The sequence below is a fragment of the Ranitomeya imitator genome, chromosome 5 (genome assembly GCF_032444005.1).
Source record: "Ranitomeya imitator isolate aRanImi1 chromosome 5, aRanImi1.pri, whole genome shotgun sequence".
Taxonomy (NCBI): domain Eukaryota; kingdom Metazoa; phylum Chordata; class Amphibia; order Anura; family Dendrobatidae; genus Ranitomeya; species Ranitomeya imitator.
Genome location: NC_091286.1, coordinates 43328017 through 43340525, shown reverse-complemented (window position 1 = coordinate 43340525; position 12509 = coordinate 43328017). Strand labels below are relative to the sequence as shown.

At 45.7% G+C, this 12509-nt stretch overlaps 1 protein-coding gene across 1 annotated transcript in view; it reads left to right on the top strand.

The window, feature by feature from the left end:
- LRPPRC (leucine rich pentatricopeptide repeat containing) overlaps nucleotides 1–12509 on the top strand; it is a 179083-nt gene that overhangs the window by 83854 nt on the left and 82720 nt on the right. Inside the window, exon 22 of the mRNA XM_069768609.1 lies at nucleotides 693–778. Coding sequence (XP_069624710.1) covers nucleotides 693–778 — 86 coding nt within the window. The remainder of the gene's footprint in view (nucleotides 1–692; nucleotides 779–12509) is intronic.

The following is a 12509-nucleotide window of genomic DNA, read 5'->3' as shown; positions in this document are numbered from 1 at the left end:
TCTTTATATTAGTTGGGGTTAGGGGGCGTTCTGGAAGCCCCTTTACTTCCCACACAGTACAAAGACAGAAAATTCTGTGCTTTGTTTTAATATGGTGTACTGATACTTCCAAGTAGCAGTTAAAAGCAACTTCTAAAGCAGCATAAACTGGGCATTAAAAGTAAGGTAATGAACTACTGTAAGTTAAAAAAAAAAATCATCTTTGCAATGTTTGGAGATGCTCTTTACTCCCTACACAATGCTAAGACGGAAAGTCCTGTACTTTGTTTTAATATGGTGTACTAATATTTCCAAGCAGTAGTTCAAAGCAGCTTCTAAAGGAGCATAAACTGGGCATTAAAGGTAAGGTAATGAACTACTGTATATTACAAAAAATCATCTTTGCAATGCCTATAGGATAGTTAAATATGTTAAAATAAATTGGTTACTCGTTAAGGGGGTTGTGCACTGTTGAAAAGAAACTGACTGCAATTCTCAAGTGATGCCCCTGCCGGATGTTTATCATTGCACACCTACAGGAGTGGCGAACCGCTTGGGTGTCAATAAATTTTAATTTTTTTATTTTAAAAGTGAACAATACCTTTAACTTTTAGGTTCTACCTCGGCTTTAATGTGGCTTTTATATTTTGTCTGTATTCATTTTCTCATCATTTTTTTTTTTTTTTTTCTCTTCATCTTCCTCACTGACTCAGAGACCAGAAAGGATTCTTTACGGTTCCAACCACCCAGAAGTACCTCGCCCTCTTAAGAGTTCTCACCGAGAACGGTTTAATAGAAGGTACACCACTTCTTTTTCTGCATTATTTTGTGTGGTAAAAGTATCTTGGCCCCCCAAAAAATGTAAACAAAAAAAAAAGTGCCTTACAGTTAATGGTATATCATGCCCCGGAAAGTGCTTGAACATTTTGCATACAAATTTGCATGTGAATTCACCCAGAGCCGCTTGGCCAGTGCAGGCCATTAGTTTTAATGGCTTGGCAGGCTTGTCATTTACATTTGCACAGCTCAGTGCCTTTTGCATTTCTGTAGCGCTTTTTTTTTTTATTAGCATTGCTGTTTGGATTGAGTTTGAAGATCATGACTTATGGCATAAATTGCGTATGTGCCCAGACTAATGGCTTTGTGTGTGTTTAAGGAGGCCTGATGGCTGAATAGAAACCTAAAACTAACCTTCTTAGAAAGCGACAGTCATGAAGTGTGCGCGCCCGCACGTGTGTTTGGGGATATACAAAGGTGTCTGTGGATGGATATTGGATGTGCATTGCAAATTTATTGTTATATTATTATTTAATTTAATTTTATTTTTTTTATTGGTGGTGTTTATTTGTATTTTTAATGTGATATTTTTCGTTTTTTCTTTAATTACTATATATATATATATATATATATATATATATATATATATATATATATATATATATATATATTTATATAATTTTTTTTTTTTTTTTTTTTTTTTTTTTAATATCTTGTTTTATGTTTTTATTTTAGTTGAGATGGGATTGGGCAGGAGCAGTGTGTGAATTAAAAATGCCATCTAATTTTTGGGGGAAGGGCAACACTTGACCACCCGCAATGCCAAAGCATCGTTCTCTACATTACTATTGACACTTACTCGTTTCTGAATAAATAATTGCCAAAAAGCATGATAAATAACATGAATGTGTAGGCCAAACAAAGATGGCACACAGGTGGGAATAAGTCAAGACTGACTTTGTGTACTCCAGTCTTGATCCACCTTCTGCAGGAGTAAGATGCATACGTCACTGCCGCAGCTAATGTTCTTTCATTTTCTTTTATCCGCTGTTATTCCAAGAGCTGTAATAATTTTATTTTTCTATCAACTGTCATGTTTGGGCTTGTCTTTTGCGGCACGAGTAGTTTTGAACGACACCGTATAATTTTGAAAAATGTAGGAAAAAAGAATCTGAGTAGGGTGAAATAATAAAAAAAAATAAACATAATTCCGCCATTTATTTTTATTTTTTTCCATCGTCCATGTGCGGTAAAAATTACCTGGTAAGCTTGGTTATTCAGGTCAGACTCAGTTTGGTTGCTGGTTGTTTAACCCTGCTGTTCTGTTCGGTCTGGGGAGACCTATTTTGAACTTTGGTATTTTTGGGGTGTTCAAGATGCGGTTCTGAAACTTGTGGTTGATTGACTTAAATGAGGATGGGTCGGTCGGCCACGGGTTTCAGAGCCGCATCTTGAATATTTTAAAGAATATTGAAGTTCAAAGTCGGTCATTTTTGACCAACAGAACAGCAGGGTTAACTTAGCCAGCGCATGCTCTGTGTGAAGCGGGCTCGGCACATGAGCCTGCGCGCATGAGCCTGCACACCCGAACCTGCACGCCTCCGCACCTGAGCCTGGGCGCATGAGCTTGTGCACCTGAGCCTGCGCACCTGAACCTGCACGCCTGACCCTGCGCCATACATGGACATTGGCACCCGCTACATGACGTCATAGCATGGTACGTAGCAAGAAGGGGGGTAATTGGAGTGGGACACGTGTAAAGTGCTCACTGGCCGTTGATGTAGCGCCCCTTTAATGATGTTGAGTTGCAATACCAAATCTAGCCCCTTAACAAGGCTATAACTCTTGGGTCCATAAGTCGCACCCAGGCCTATATGAGGGGGGCGTCCTTTTTAGAAGTTTTACGTTGGCGCCTGCAAATTATGCCGCTGCCCATTTACAGTGGCGCTATTTCTAAAAAATAAAGTAGAACCCCTTTAAAAGTATCCTGTCTGTTCTTTCTTTACTTTTCTTGTGTGCTACTTTGCACTGACTAATTCCTTGAGCATTTCCTCCCAGGTATTTGGTCATGGACCAGAACGCTGCCCTTGATTCAGTTGGTGACCATATTAATATTTAGAATTAGGAAGCCAGCGGGGCGTCCGCCGCTTCCCATAATGCCGAGCTTTCCTTTTCATTTACATAAGGTCGATGGCGTTTAAATATGTGAAGATTTGCAGGCGCTTTCCAATTTTCAAAGAGGCATCGCGAAGACGCTCATCACGCATCTCATCAGCGGCTCCGCAATATGGCCCTCGGTACAGACATTACGTGCTTGGCCAGGCTGCCGGAAGGAAATTTTGCTTTAAGCTTTCCTTTATTGTTTAAAATATGTACCAGCGTTGGGAAGATGTGCAGAATCAATGAGCCAATGCACTGAATATAAATAAAGCAGAAGTAACGCGTTCGCCTCTAGCCCCGTGCAGGACGGCCACTGGTCAGGAATCCACATCTTCTACGCTTTATTTGCACAGCGTAATTATTTTCTCCACTGTTGCTTTCCCACCGCAACTTGCGAAAAAACAACATCAAGCTGCTTTAACCCGATACGTCTCATTTTTCTTTATTATTTTCTTTATTAGAGTTAACGTTCTCTTTTCATCTCCGGCTTTTTTTTTTTTTTAAAATGAGAAATGACATTCTGTAACCTTGACATCATACCCTCCCTCTGAATTTATTTTATTTTGGAATATAAGCAATTTTTAGTTTTTGTTTTTTTTTATTTTATTTTTTACTGTTTTTGTGTAGTCACTGACTGCATTTCATTTTTTTTTATTTTAAATTTGGGGTTTATATTCTTTTTGCAGTCATTTTGAGATTTGAGTGCTCAGAAGCAAAGGGGATTTTGTGATTGGTACACTTTTATCACTTTTTTGGTTGTGGAAGATGTAGACATCTAATAGTGCCCAATCTTTGGGCTGTCTGTTGTCTTGTTAGGTGTTATGACACTCAGGATTTCTACTTCCAGTAAGTGTCACTGGAGGTCAAATCCTCTTCTTCTGTGAAGACAATTTGCATATTTAATTTTCCAGAGGAGCATTCCACAGCCTAAAAGTCTCCTTACATTGTCATGTCACTCCCCACAAGAACTGTTAACAATTAAAGCGAACCTGTTAATAGTTTTGGCCGATAAGTAAGGCCACCACCTTTCAGGGCTGATATACATAATTCCATAATACTGTACCCGACCTGTAAGAGAATACAAATATCTTTTATTATACTCACCTGCGGGGCGCTCCGGTCCGAGGGGTGGCGCAGGTCTTGGTCCGGCACCTCCCCTCCTCTTGTGATGCCGTCCTCCTTCTTGCTCCATGTGGATGGCACATCCCTGCGTCATCCTCACAATCTCCTCGGCATTACGCTTCTACGCCACCGTACTTCTCGGACCTTTTGAGGGCAGAGCCAGGTACTGCTGTGCTCATGACGGGCCTCTCTGACCGTTCCCGGCACCTTTTCTAAAATGTTGCATTAAAATGTTGCAAATTGCATATTGAATTTCCCAGCAGAGCATTGCATGGCCTCTAGGCCTCCTTACTTTGTCATGTCACTAAACGAGGAGAAGCGTGATCCCTTAGAATGAAGTTATGGTCACAGCTCCATCTCCTCCCTCTACCGGTGCATTGACTTCTGCATAGGTCACAAGGCATGTCCATAACCTTTTTCCCATAGACAACAATAATCAACCGCGAACTGTCATTTCCTGTGGTCCATTTGGCAGCGGTAAAGCGCATCTGTAAATGCTGCAAACAGCAGCTCAGGCACAGTGGCTGCCCTCAGGACCAGGTACAGAAAATGTGTACATCATGAAGGCTCCCGACTAGTGATGAGCGAGTATACTCGTTACTTGGGTTTCCTATAGCACGCTCAGGTGGTCTCCGAGTATTTTGTAGTGCTTGGACATTTAGTTTTCATCGCCTCAGCTGCATGATTTGCGGCTGCTGGACAGCCTGAGTACATGTGTGGGTTGCCTGGTTGTTAAGGAATCCCCTCATGTATTCAGCCTGTCTAGCAGCCGTAAATCATGCAGATGAGGTGATGAAAACTAAATCTCCGAGCAGTCACAAATACTCGGAGATCACCCGAGCGTGCTCTGGGAAACCCAAGTAACGAGTACTCTCGCTCATCACTGCTCCCGACATACACGCTATTGCAACTGTTGTCGGACGGAGGCTAAAGAGTTTCTGGCTACCTCGTGACTGATATACGTTGGCATACTGCGCCAAAGAAACTGCTATGTTTCTTCACAAGAAGGGTAACTTCTGCCTGGGACTGGCAGACTCTTTTTAGCGCGATTTGCTCCATCTTTTGGCTTCACCACTTCTTGTCTGACTCCAGCTCTGACTTCTTTGGCAGAGGACAGGCATAAAAGTCAAAAAGTTGCCCAAAAATGTTTCTGCATTTCAAGGTGTTATACACCAGAGTTTTGGCCATGATGCCTCAATTAATTGAGCCCATGGTTTTAATACGAGCCAGACGCAGGGAGAAGTGTCCAGTGGGCTGTCCTTCTTGCCGGTGTATATGCGGCTCTGCTTGATTGACGGCTCTCTCCCTTTTTACATAAAGGGAAGATCTACGATTGACTTTAATTTTTTTTTCTTGCTTGTAATTATTCCTGCAGTTAGGAAATTTATACTTCTGCCCACAAGAATGCGTATACCGTATTTTTCAGACCATAAGACGCACCCCAAATTTTGGGGTGGAAAATGGCAAAAAAAAAAAGATTTTTTTTTTTATAAAATGGGGGGCCTGTCTTATTGTCCTAATTTAAGTTATCTTACAAATGATACAAAACTATGTAAAGCAGTTAATACAAGAGAAGATAGTATTCTGCTACAGATGGATCTGGATAAGTTGGAAACTTGGGCTGAAAGGTGGCAGATGAGGTTTAACAATGATAAATGTAAGGTTATACACATGGGAAGAAGGAATCAATATCACCATTACACACTGAACGGGAAACCACTGGGTAAATCTGACAGGGAGAAGGACTTGGGGATCCTAGTTAATGATAAACTTACCTGGAGCAGCCAGTGCCAGGCAGCAGCTGCCAAGGCAAACAGGATCATGGGGTGCATTAAAAGAGGTCTGGATACACATGATGAGAGCATTATACTGCCTCTGTACAAATCCCTAGTTAGACCGCACATGGAGTACTGTGTCCAGTTTTGGGCACCGGTGCTCAGGAAGGATATAATGGAACTAGAGAGAGTACAAAGGAGGGCAACAAAATTAATAAAGGGGATGGGAGAACTACAATACCCAGATAGATTAGCGAAATTAGGATTATTTAGTCTAGAAAAAAGACGACTGAGGGGCGATCTAATAACCATGTATAAGTATATAAGGGGACAATACAAATATCTCGCTGAGGATCTGTTTATACCAAGGAAGGTGACGGGCACAAGGGGGCATTCTTTGCGTCTGGAGGAGAGAAGGTTTTTCCACCAACATAGAAGAGGATTCTTTACTGTTAGGGCAGTGAGAATCTGGAATTGCTTGCCTGAGGAGGTGGTGATGGCGAACTCAGTCGAGGGGTTCAAGAGAGGCCTGGATGTCTTCCTGGAGCAGAACAATATTGTATCATACAATTATTAGGTTCTGTAGAAGGACGTAGATCTGGGTATTTATTATGATGGAATATAGACTGAACTGGATGGACAAATGTCTTTTTTCGGCCTTACTAACTATGTTACTATGTTACTATGTTACCTGAGGGTCGGTGGTGGGAGAGCGGGGTTACAGGAGGCATGGTCCCTTCCTCAGGAAGCCGGTGGTGGCAGAAGTGGGGGGCAATGCTGCAGTCCTGGGGTATCCCAGCTGTGCTATTCTGCGGGTCTGGAGTCGCCGGTGAGTCAGAGCCGAGTGTGTTGCATGGAGCAGGGTCCCTTCCTCAGGATGCCGGCGGCAGAAATGTCTCGATGCTGCGGCCTGTTGTCCACCATGAGCAGAGTCGAGTGCATCATTGGTTTCTCGGCAGCCATTTTCCTGAGGCCGCGCATGCGCAGATTGAGATTTGGGGGGGGGGGGGGGGGGGGGGGGGCCTTGGGTTCAGGAAAATGGCCGCTGAGATCTCAATCTGCGCACGCGTGGCCTCCGGTGGCTATTTTCCTGAAGCAGAGAGCCACCGAGATCTCAAGCCCATAGCGTCAGGAAAATGGAGCGCGAGAGATGAGCTGAGATCTCAATCTGCGCACGCGCCGACCTTCAGCACCGCCACACTTCTGCCGCCGCCGGTACCCTGAGGAAGGGACATTGCTACACCACTGCCGCAACCCCCCGGTAAGCCTGCGTTAGGACTATAAGATGCACCCCCCATTTTCCTCCCATATTTTTTGAGGAAAAGTGCATCTTGTAGTCCGAAAAATACGGTAATTTAATGGCCTGGACTCTCTGCGTTCATTTATAGAAGGCATGGCGCTTGTCATCTAGGCGCGATTGCACAGTGAAGCCGCCCATTTAATGCATAGCGGATGCAGGACTCGTCCAGACAGCGGCATTGCTGTGTGCATATCGTAGACTATAGGGTGTCACTGGTAATTAGGATCACAGATTTCCAACATCCCACTGTTCTGCGAATGCATGAGAATAGCATAGATATGTAAATACTGCTATTGAGGCCTCTCGTCTGGCCATCGTGTCAATACACTGGCGGTGTAATGGAGCATGCCGTGGTGTCCTATTTACTGTAGCAAGCGCTGGTTCACCCACCCCCATGGAAGCTGTCATCAGGTCTCAGCCATATGTACTGTGGCCCCCGATTCATCATTGTTGTTTATCCATTTTTCTGGAATAATTTGCTCTTTTTGAGTGGCTTTGGTATGCGCCTATTACTTTCTTAATTTTTGATCAATTTTTTTTTTTAATTTTCCAGACAACTTTGCTTATCCACATGTTTTAGACAGATTAATGAAATAACATTTTTACTTTTACTACAATGTTGCTATTTTATTTTTTAAAGAAAAACGTTCCATTTCTTAAAGTCTTTCCGAATTTTTTTTTGTTCTAAAGTCATTAAAAAAAGCTATAAAACAGAAATAGAGAGCATTTTTATCATTTTGAAGAATTTGGCGCAATGAATGTCAGCAAATAATACAGGTCTAAAAAATAAATGCCTTTATTTGATTTAATCGGGGACTTGTGTGTATGTCTATACAGCGCTGTACTGTACGGTTTCCATGGGTGTCAGCTTGACATCCATTGAGACATTATGACACCTTAAAATGTCATCCAAGCACGGCAACCCTCTATCATGGCTTAAAGAAACGTAAAGTGCGACCTGAGGTGCTGGAAGCGGATTTTTGCAAGACTTATGCCCCACATACACTTGAGATAACTGACAAACACTGACACACTCGTTTTGTTGGACATATCCTTTAGGCTGTGTTCACATGCAGCTTTTTTTTTAAGCTTTTTTTTTTTTTAATGCTTTTTACAGTACCAGCAAAAGCAATTTCTCCTTCGCCTCATTGGGGGACACAGCCCGTGGGTGTATGCTGACACTAAGTTAACACAAAAAAGATCGCTCCTCCTGCACAGTATACACCCTCCTGCTGGCTCCCAGAGAACCAGTTCTTGCTTAGTGTCCATAGGAGGCACATGGGTCTGATCTTCAGACCAAAAGCTCGTTATTATTTTACAATTTTACCCATTTTTACATTTTTCCAAGTGGAATGAAGGGACGACGGATCCTTTCAAAGTTCAGATCTCCCCGAACCATCAACAGGCGAGCTCAGGGAGTGCCGCGTCTCCATATCCTCTTGCAACGTGGGATGCCATGCCTGTGCTGATTTTTTTTGGGGGGTGACAGATCCTTTCTACGGCACTGATCTCCCCACACCCCTAACGGACGAGCATATGGAGTATCGCCTCCACGTATCCTCTTCTGCAGCCAGGCCTAATGCCGGACAACTGGCCCTGTCCCATCCTAGGAGATTTAACCCCTTGGATGTTCAGTGGCCCCTCCTTTGGCGTCCGAGGAGCCCTCACTGCACCACCACTAGTAAAGCGGATGGTACAAGGAGGCGGACGGTCCCTCTCCACCTCCCTTCGAAAGGGATAGTGGATTGAGGGTATTCCCCCCCTATCCCTGCACCGTCCAAACCAGCAGCAGCACAGGAGGACCTGCAGCAATCTGCCTTACCTGCCACCCGTCAGGTTCTCCGGATAAGTGGCGGCGTTAGTTAAGGGGGACCCATTTTGACTCCGGGGAGGGGATGTATTCAGCCCCTTTTCTGCATTGGCGCCGGACGGCACCTCAAATTTAGTCCCTGGCTTTGGCCCTGTACTAGGCCGCAACCCCGATCTCCACCCATGCGGTGTGGAGGCTCCGGTGCTGGTGCCTCTCGCACAGCACGACAAGCGCTTCTCAAATCTCAGGGGCCATCTTTCTCACCCCAGACCGCCTCAGGACACACTAACTGCCATCAGGGCCGGCAGCAAGTGTTCTCAGCGCAGAGGCCACACAGTTGGAGAAACGCAGGAGGAGTGGGGACACAGACCTGGGAAAGGGAGCCCTGCATTATACATCCTCCTCCTGCTGTAACACCTTTTCTCAGCAGTATCCCTTCTCGGCAGCCCCTATTATTATAGGGCCACATTGAAGGGTACATAATATCCCAGCCTAAGGCATCTAAAAAGTCTAACAAGACTGGCTATATTTTTTACTTCATGCTCCTCCTGCCAGGCAGTGTTTCCTAAGGCTCAGAGTTCACCGCTCTGTAGTGACTGTGACCCCAACTGCACTCAGGAGCCCTCCACCGCCACCGAGCCAGTGTACCTAGTCCCCCTGAGTGGGCTTCGTCACTGTCTTTATCCATGGCTTCGCTGGCCAAAGCGATTGAATCCCTCTGTGATCCTTCGGGGGACCGTAGCGTTTGCAGGACTGATGTAGATGGATCCTCTCCAAGCTGGGAGCAGTCGGTTAGCAGGGGCCGAAAGCACTCTAGAAGCAGTCAGGCACCTAGAAAACGTATCCGTAGCATGTCTCCTGAGCAGACACGTGTCTTGTCGCCTGAGAGCTCCGCTTCTCGCTCTCCCTCTGCAGAGTTCAGTAGCAAACGAGAAGCTGAGTTTGAATCTGATGGTTCCTTAGATCCGGATTTGCCAGATTTTCAGAAAACAGTGGATTTGCTAATTGAGGCTGTCAACCAGGCTTTAAAGGTTGAGGAAGATTCCGGCTCTGCTCCGGATCAAACCGTGTCCTTTAAGAGGACTTAACGCTCTATTAAGGCATTTGCTATTCATCCTGAATTTAGAGCCATAGATAATAGGCACATAGAACGCTCAGATAAACACTTCACAGGACAAAGGCCTCTTGAAGCAAAGTATCCTTTCTCATCTGATCTGAAAAAATATTGGTCTGAATGTCCGGCGGTAGATCCCCCTGTATCCTGCCTAGCTCCAAAACTCTCTTGTCCCTGCTGGATGGCTCATCCATCAAAAATCTCACGGACCATCAGAAAGTTTGGCTTGCTCTGTCTTTGAAGCCTCAGGTTCGGCTCTTTATCCATCCTTTGCCAGAGACCTTAGCTACTTCACTTCGGAGCAGTAACCTTCCTCCAGAGGCGGCGCACCTTGCCAACCAAATTTCCTGGGCAGGCGATTACCTGGTACATGCATCCTTGGATGCGGCCAGTTGTGCTGCTCAGTCAGCAGCCAATGCCATCACTATCAGAAGGACATTATGGCTCAGAGTGGAAGGCGGACTCTGCATCAAAAGTCTCTCACCTCCCTTCCTTATCAAAGCAGTCGCTTATTTGGAGAAAAGCTGTATCAGCTTATTTCCGATGCTATGGTAGGAAAGAGTAAATTCCTTCCCCAATAGAGACTTAGGCGTCCCTTTCGGAAACAAATCCGTTTCCGTCCCTTTCGCTCCACTCTAGATTGGGCCGCTACCACTACTTCGTCCGGTTCAGGACGTTCTCCATGAAGGGATGGAGGAGCTCAGGTCTCATACAGACCTAACCAGCATTTGAAGTCCCGACCCAAACAGTCGAGACTTAAAGGTCCTAGGTTCCAACGATTTTCCTCACGCTGACTACAAGCGCTATCCGGTCGACACCGACAGGTAGGTGGCCGCCTACTTCTCTTTTGTCAGGTGTGGCTCTCCCTCGTCTCCGACAAGTGGGTCAGAGATCTGGTGTCGTCCGGATACAAGGTCGACTTTGCTACGCGACCCCCTTCTTGCTTCTTTCCCTACCGTCCTCCCTCTTCAGAGGCAAGGGCAAAGGCTTTCTCCTGGGCCATAGACGCATTGCGTCACTATGGCGTCATTGTCCCCGTCCCAGAAAGCGAGAGGTTTCAGGGTTTCTATTCGAATCTTTTCGTCGTACCAAAGAAGGACGGAAAGGGAAGACCCATACTAGAACTCAAACTTCTAAACAAGTTTGTCAAGGTCCGTCATTTCCGCATGGAATCTCTGCGCTCAGTTATCACTTCGCTGGAAGAGGGAGAATTCTTGGCCTCAATCGACATCTGAGATGCTTACTTACATATTCCGATATTTTTTTTTTTTTCCCCTCACCAGAGATTCCTGCGTTTCGCCATTCGCGACCGTCACCTTCAATTCACAGCCCTTCCCTTCGGCCTCACTATGGCCCCTAGCGTGTTCACAAAGGTCATGGCGGCTGTCATGTCCATTCTGCACTCTCGGGGCGTGATCGTTCTGCCCTATCTGGACGACCTGTTGATCAAGGGTCCGTCTTTCCACGACTGTGCGGAGTCAATTCGCATTACTTGCGATACCCTTTCTCGCCTGGGCTGGCTGATAAACTTAAGCAAATCCTCTCCTGTCACAGCCCAACAGATTTTCTTACTAGGAATATCCCTGGACTCACCTCGGGGGTTGGTAATTCTCCCTCCAGACAAGGTCTTAGCCCTTCAACAAGGATCCCGAGCGCTTCGTCAGTCTTCCCCTCACTCCATCCGGTTTGCAGTTGGGGTATTAGGAAAGATGGTGGTCGCAATGGAAGCTGTCCCTTTTGCCCAACTGCACCTTAATCCCCTACAACATGCTCTTCTGGCAATTTGGGACAGAAAACTGTTCTCTCTCAACCGCAGGTTCCACTTGTCCCTGCAGGTCAGGCAGGCTCTCAGGTGGTGGACGTTGAACTCTTTCCTCAACTGGGGGAATTCTTTCCTATCCGTTTAATGGCTGGTGGTGACTACTGATGCCAGTCTTTCGGGCTGGGGAGCAGTCTTCCGCCACCACATTGCTCAAGGCTGCTGGTAGGTTCAGGAATTGAAGCTACCAATCAGTGTTCTGGAGATCTGTGCTATTCGGCTGGCCCTGCAACAGTTCCATCATCTTCTAGCAGGTCAATCAGACAACGCCACGGCTGTAGCATACATCAGTCATCAAGGGGATACCCGCAGCAGGTCGGCCATGTCCGAAGTAACTCACATCCTTCGATGGGCAGAGAACAACCCCTCGGTGATCTCAGCGGTGCACATTCCGGGAGTGGAAAACTGGACGGCGGACTTCCTCAGCCGTCAGGGTCTCACCTCGGAAGTGGGAGCTTCATCCGGAAGTCTTCAACCAGATCTGTCTTCACTGGGGACCCCAGATGTGGACCTAATGGCGTCCAGAATGAATGCCAAGGTTCCCCAATTTATAGCAAGGTCTCGAGATCCAAGAGCAATCTGAGTGGCGCCAATTCTGCCTTCCATACATTTTTTCTCTCTCTACGGTACTCCCCGGATTAATCAGGAAGATA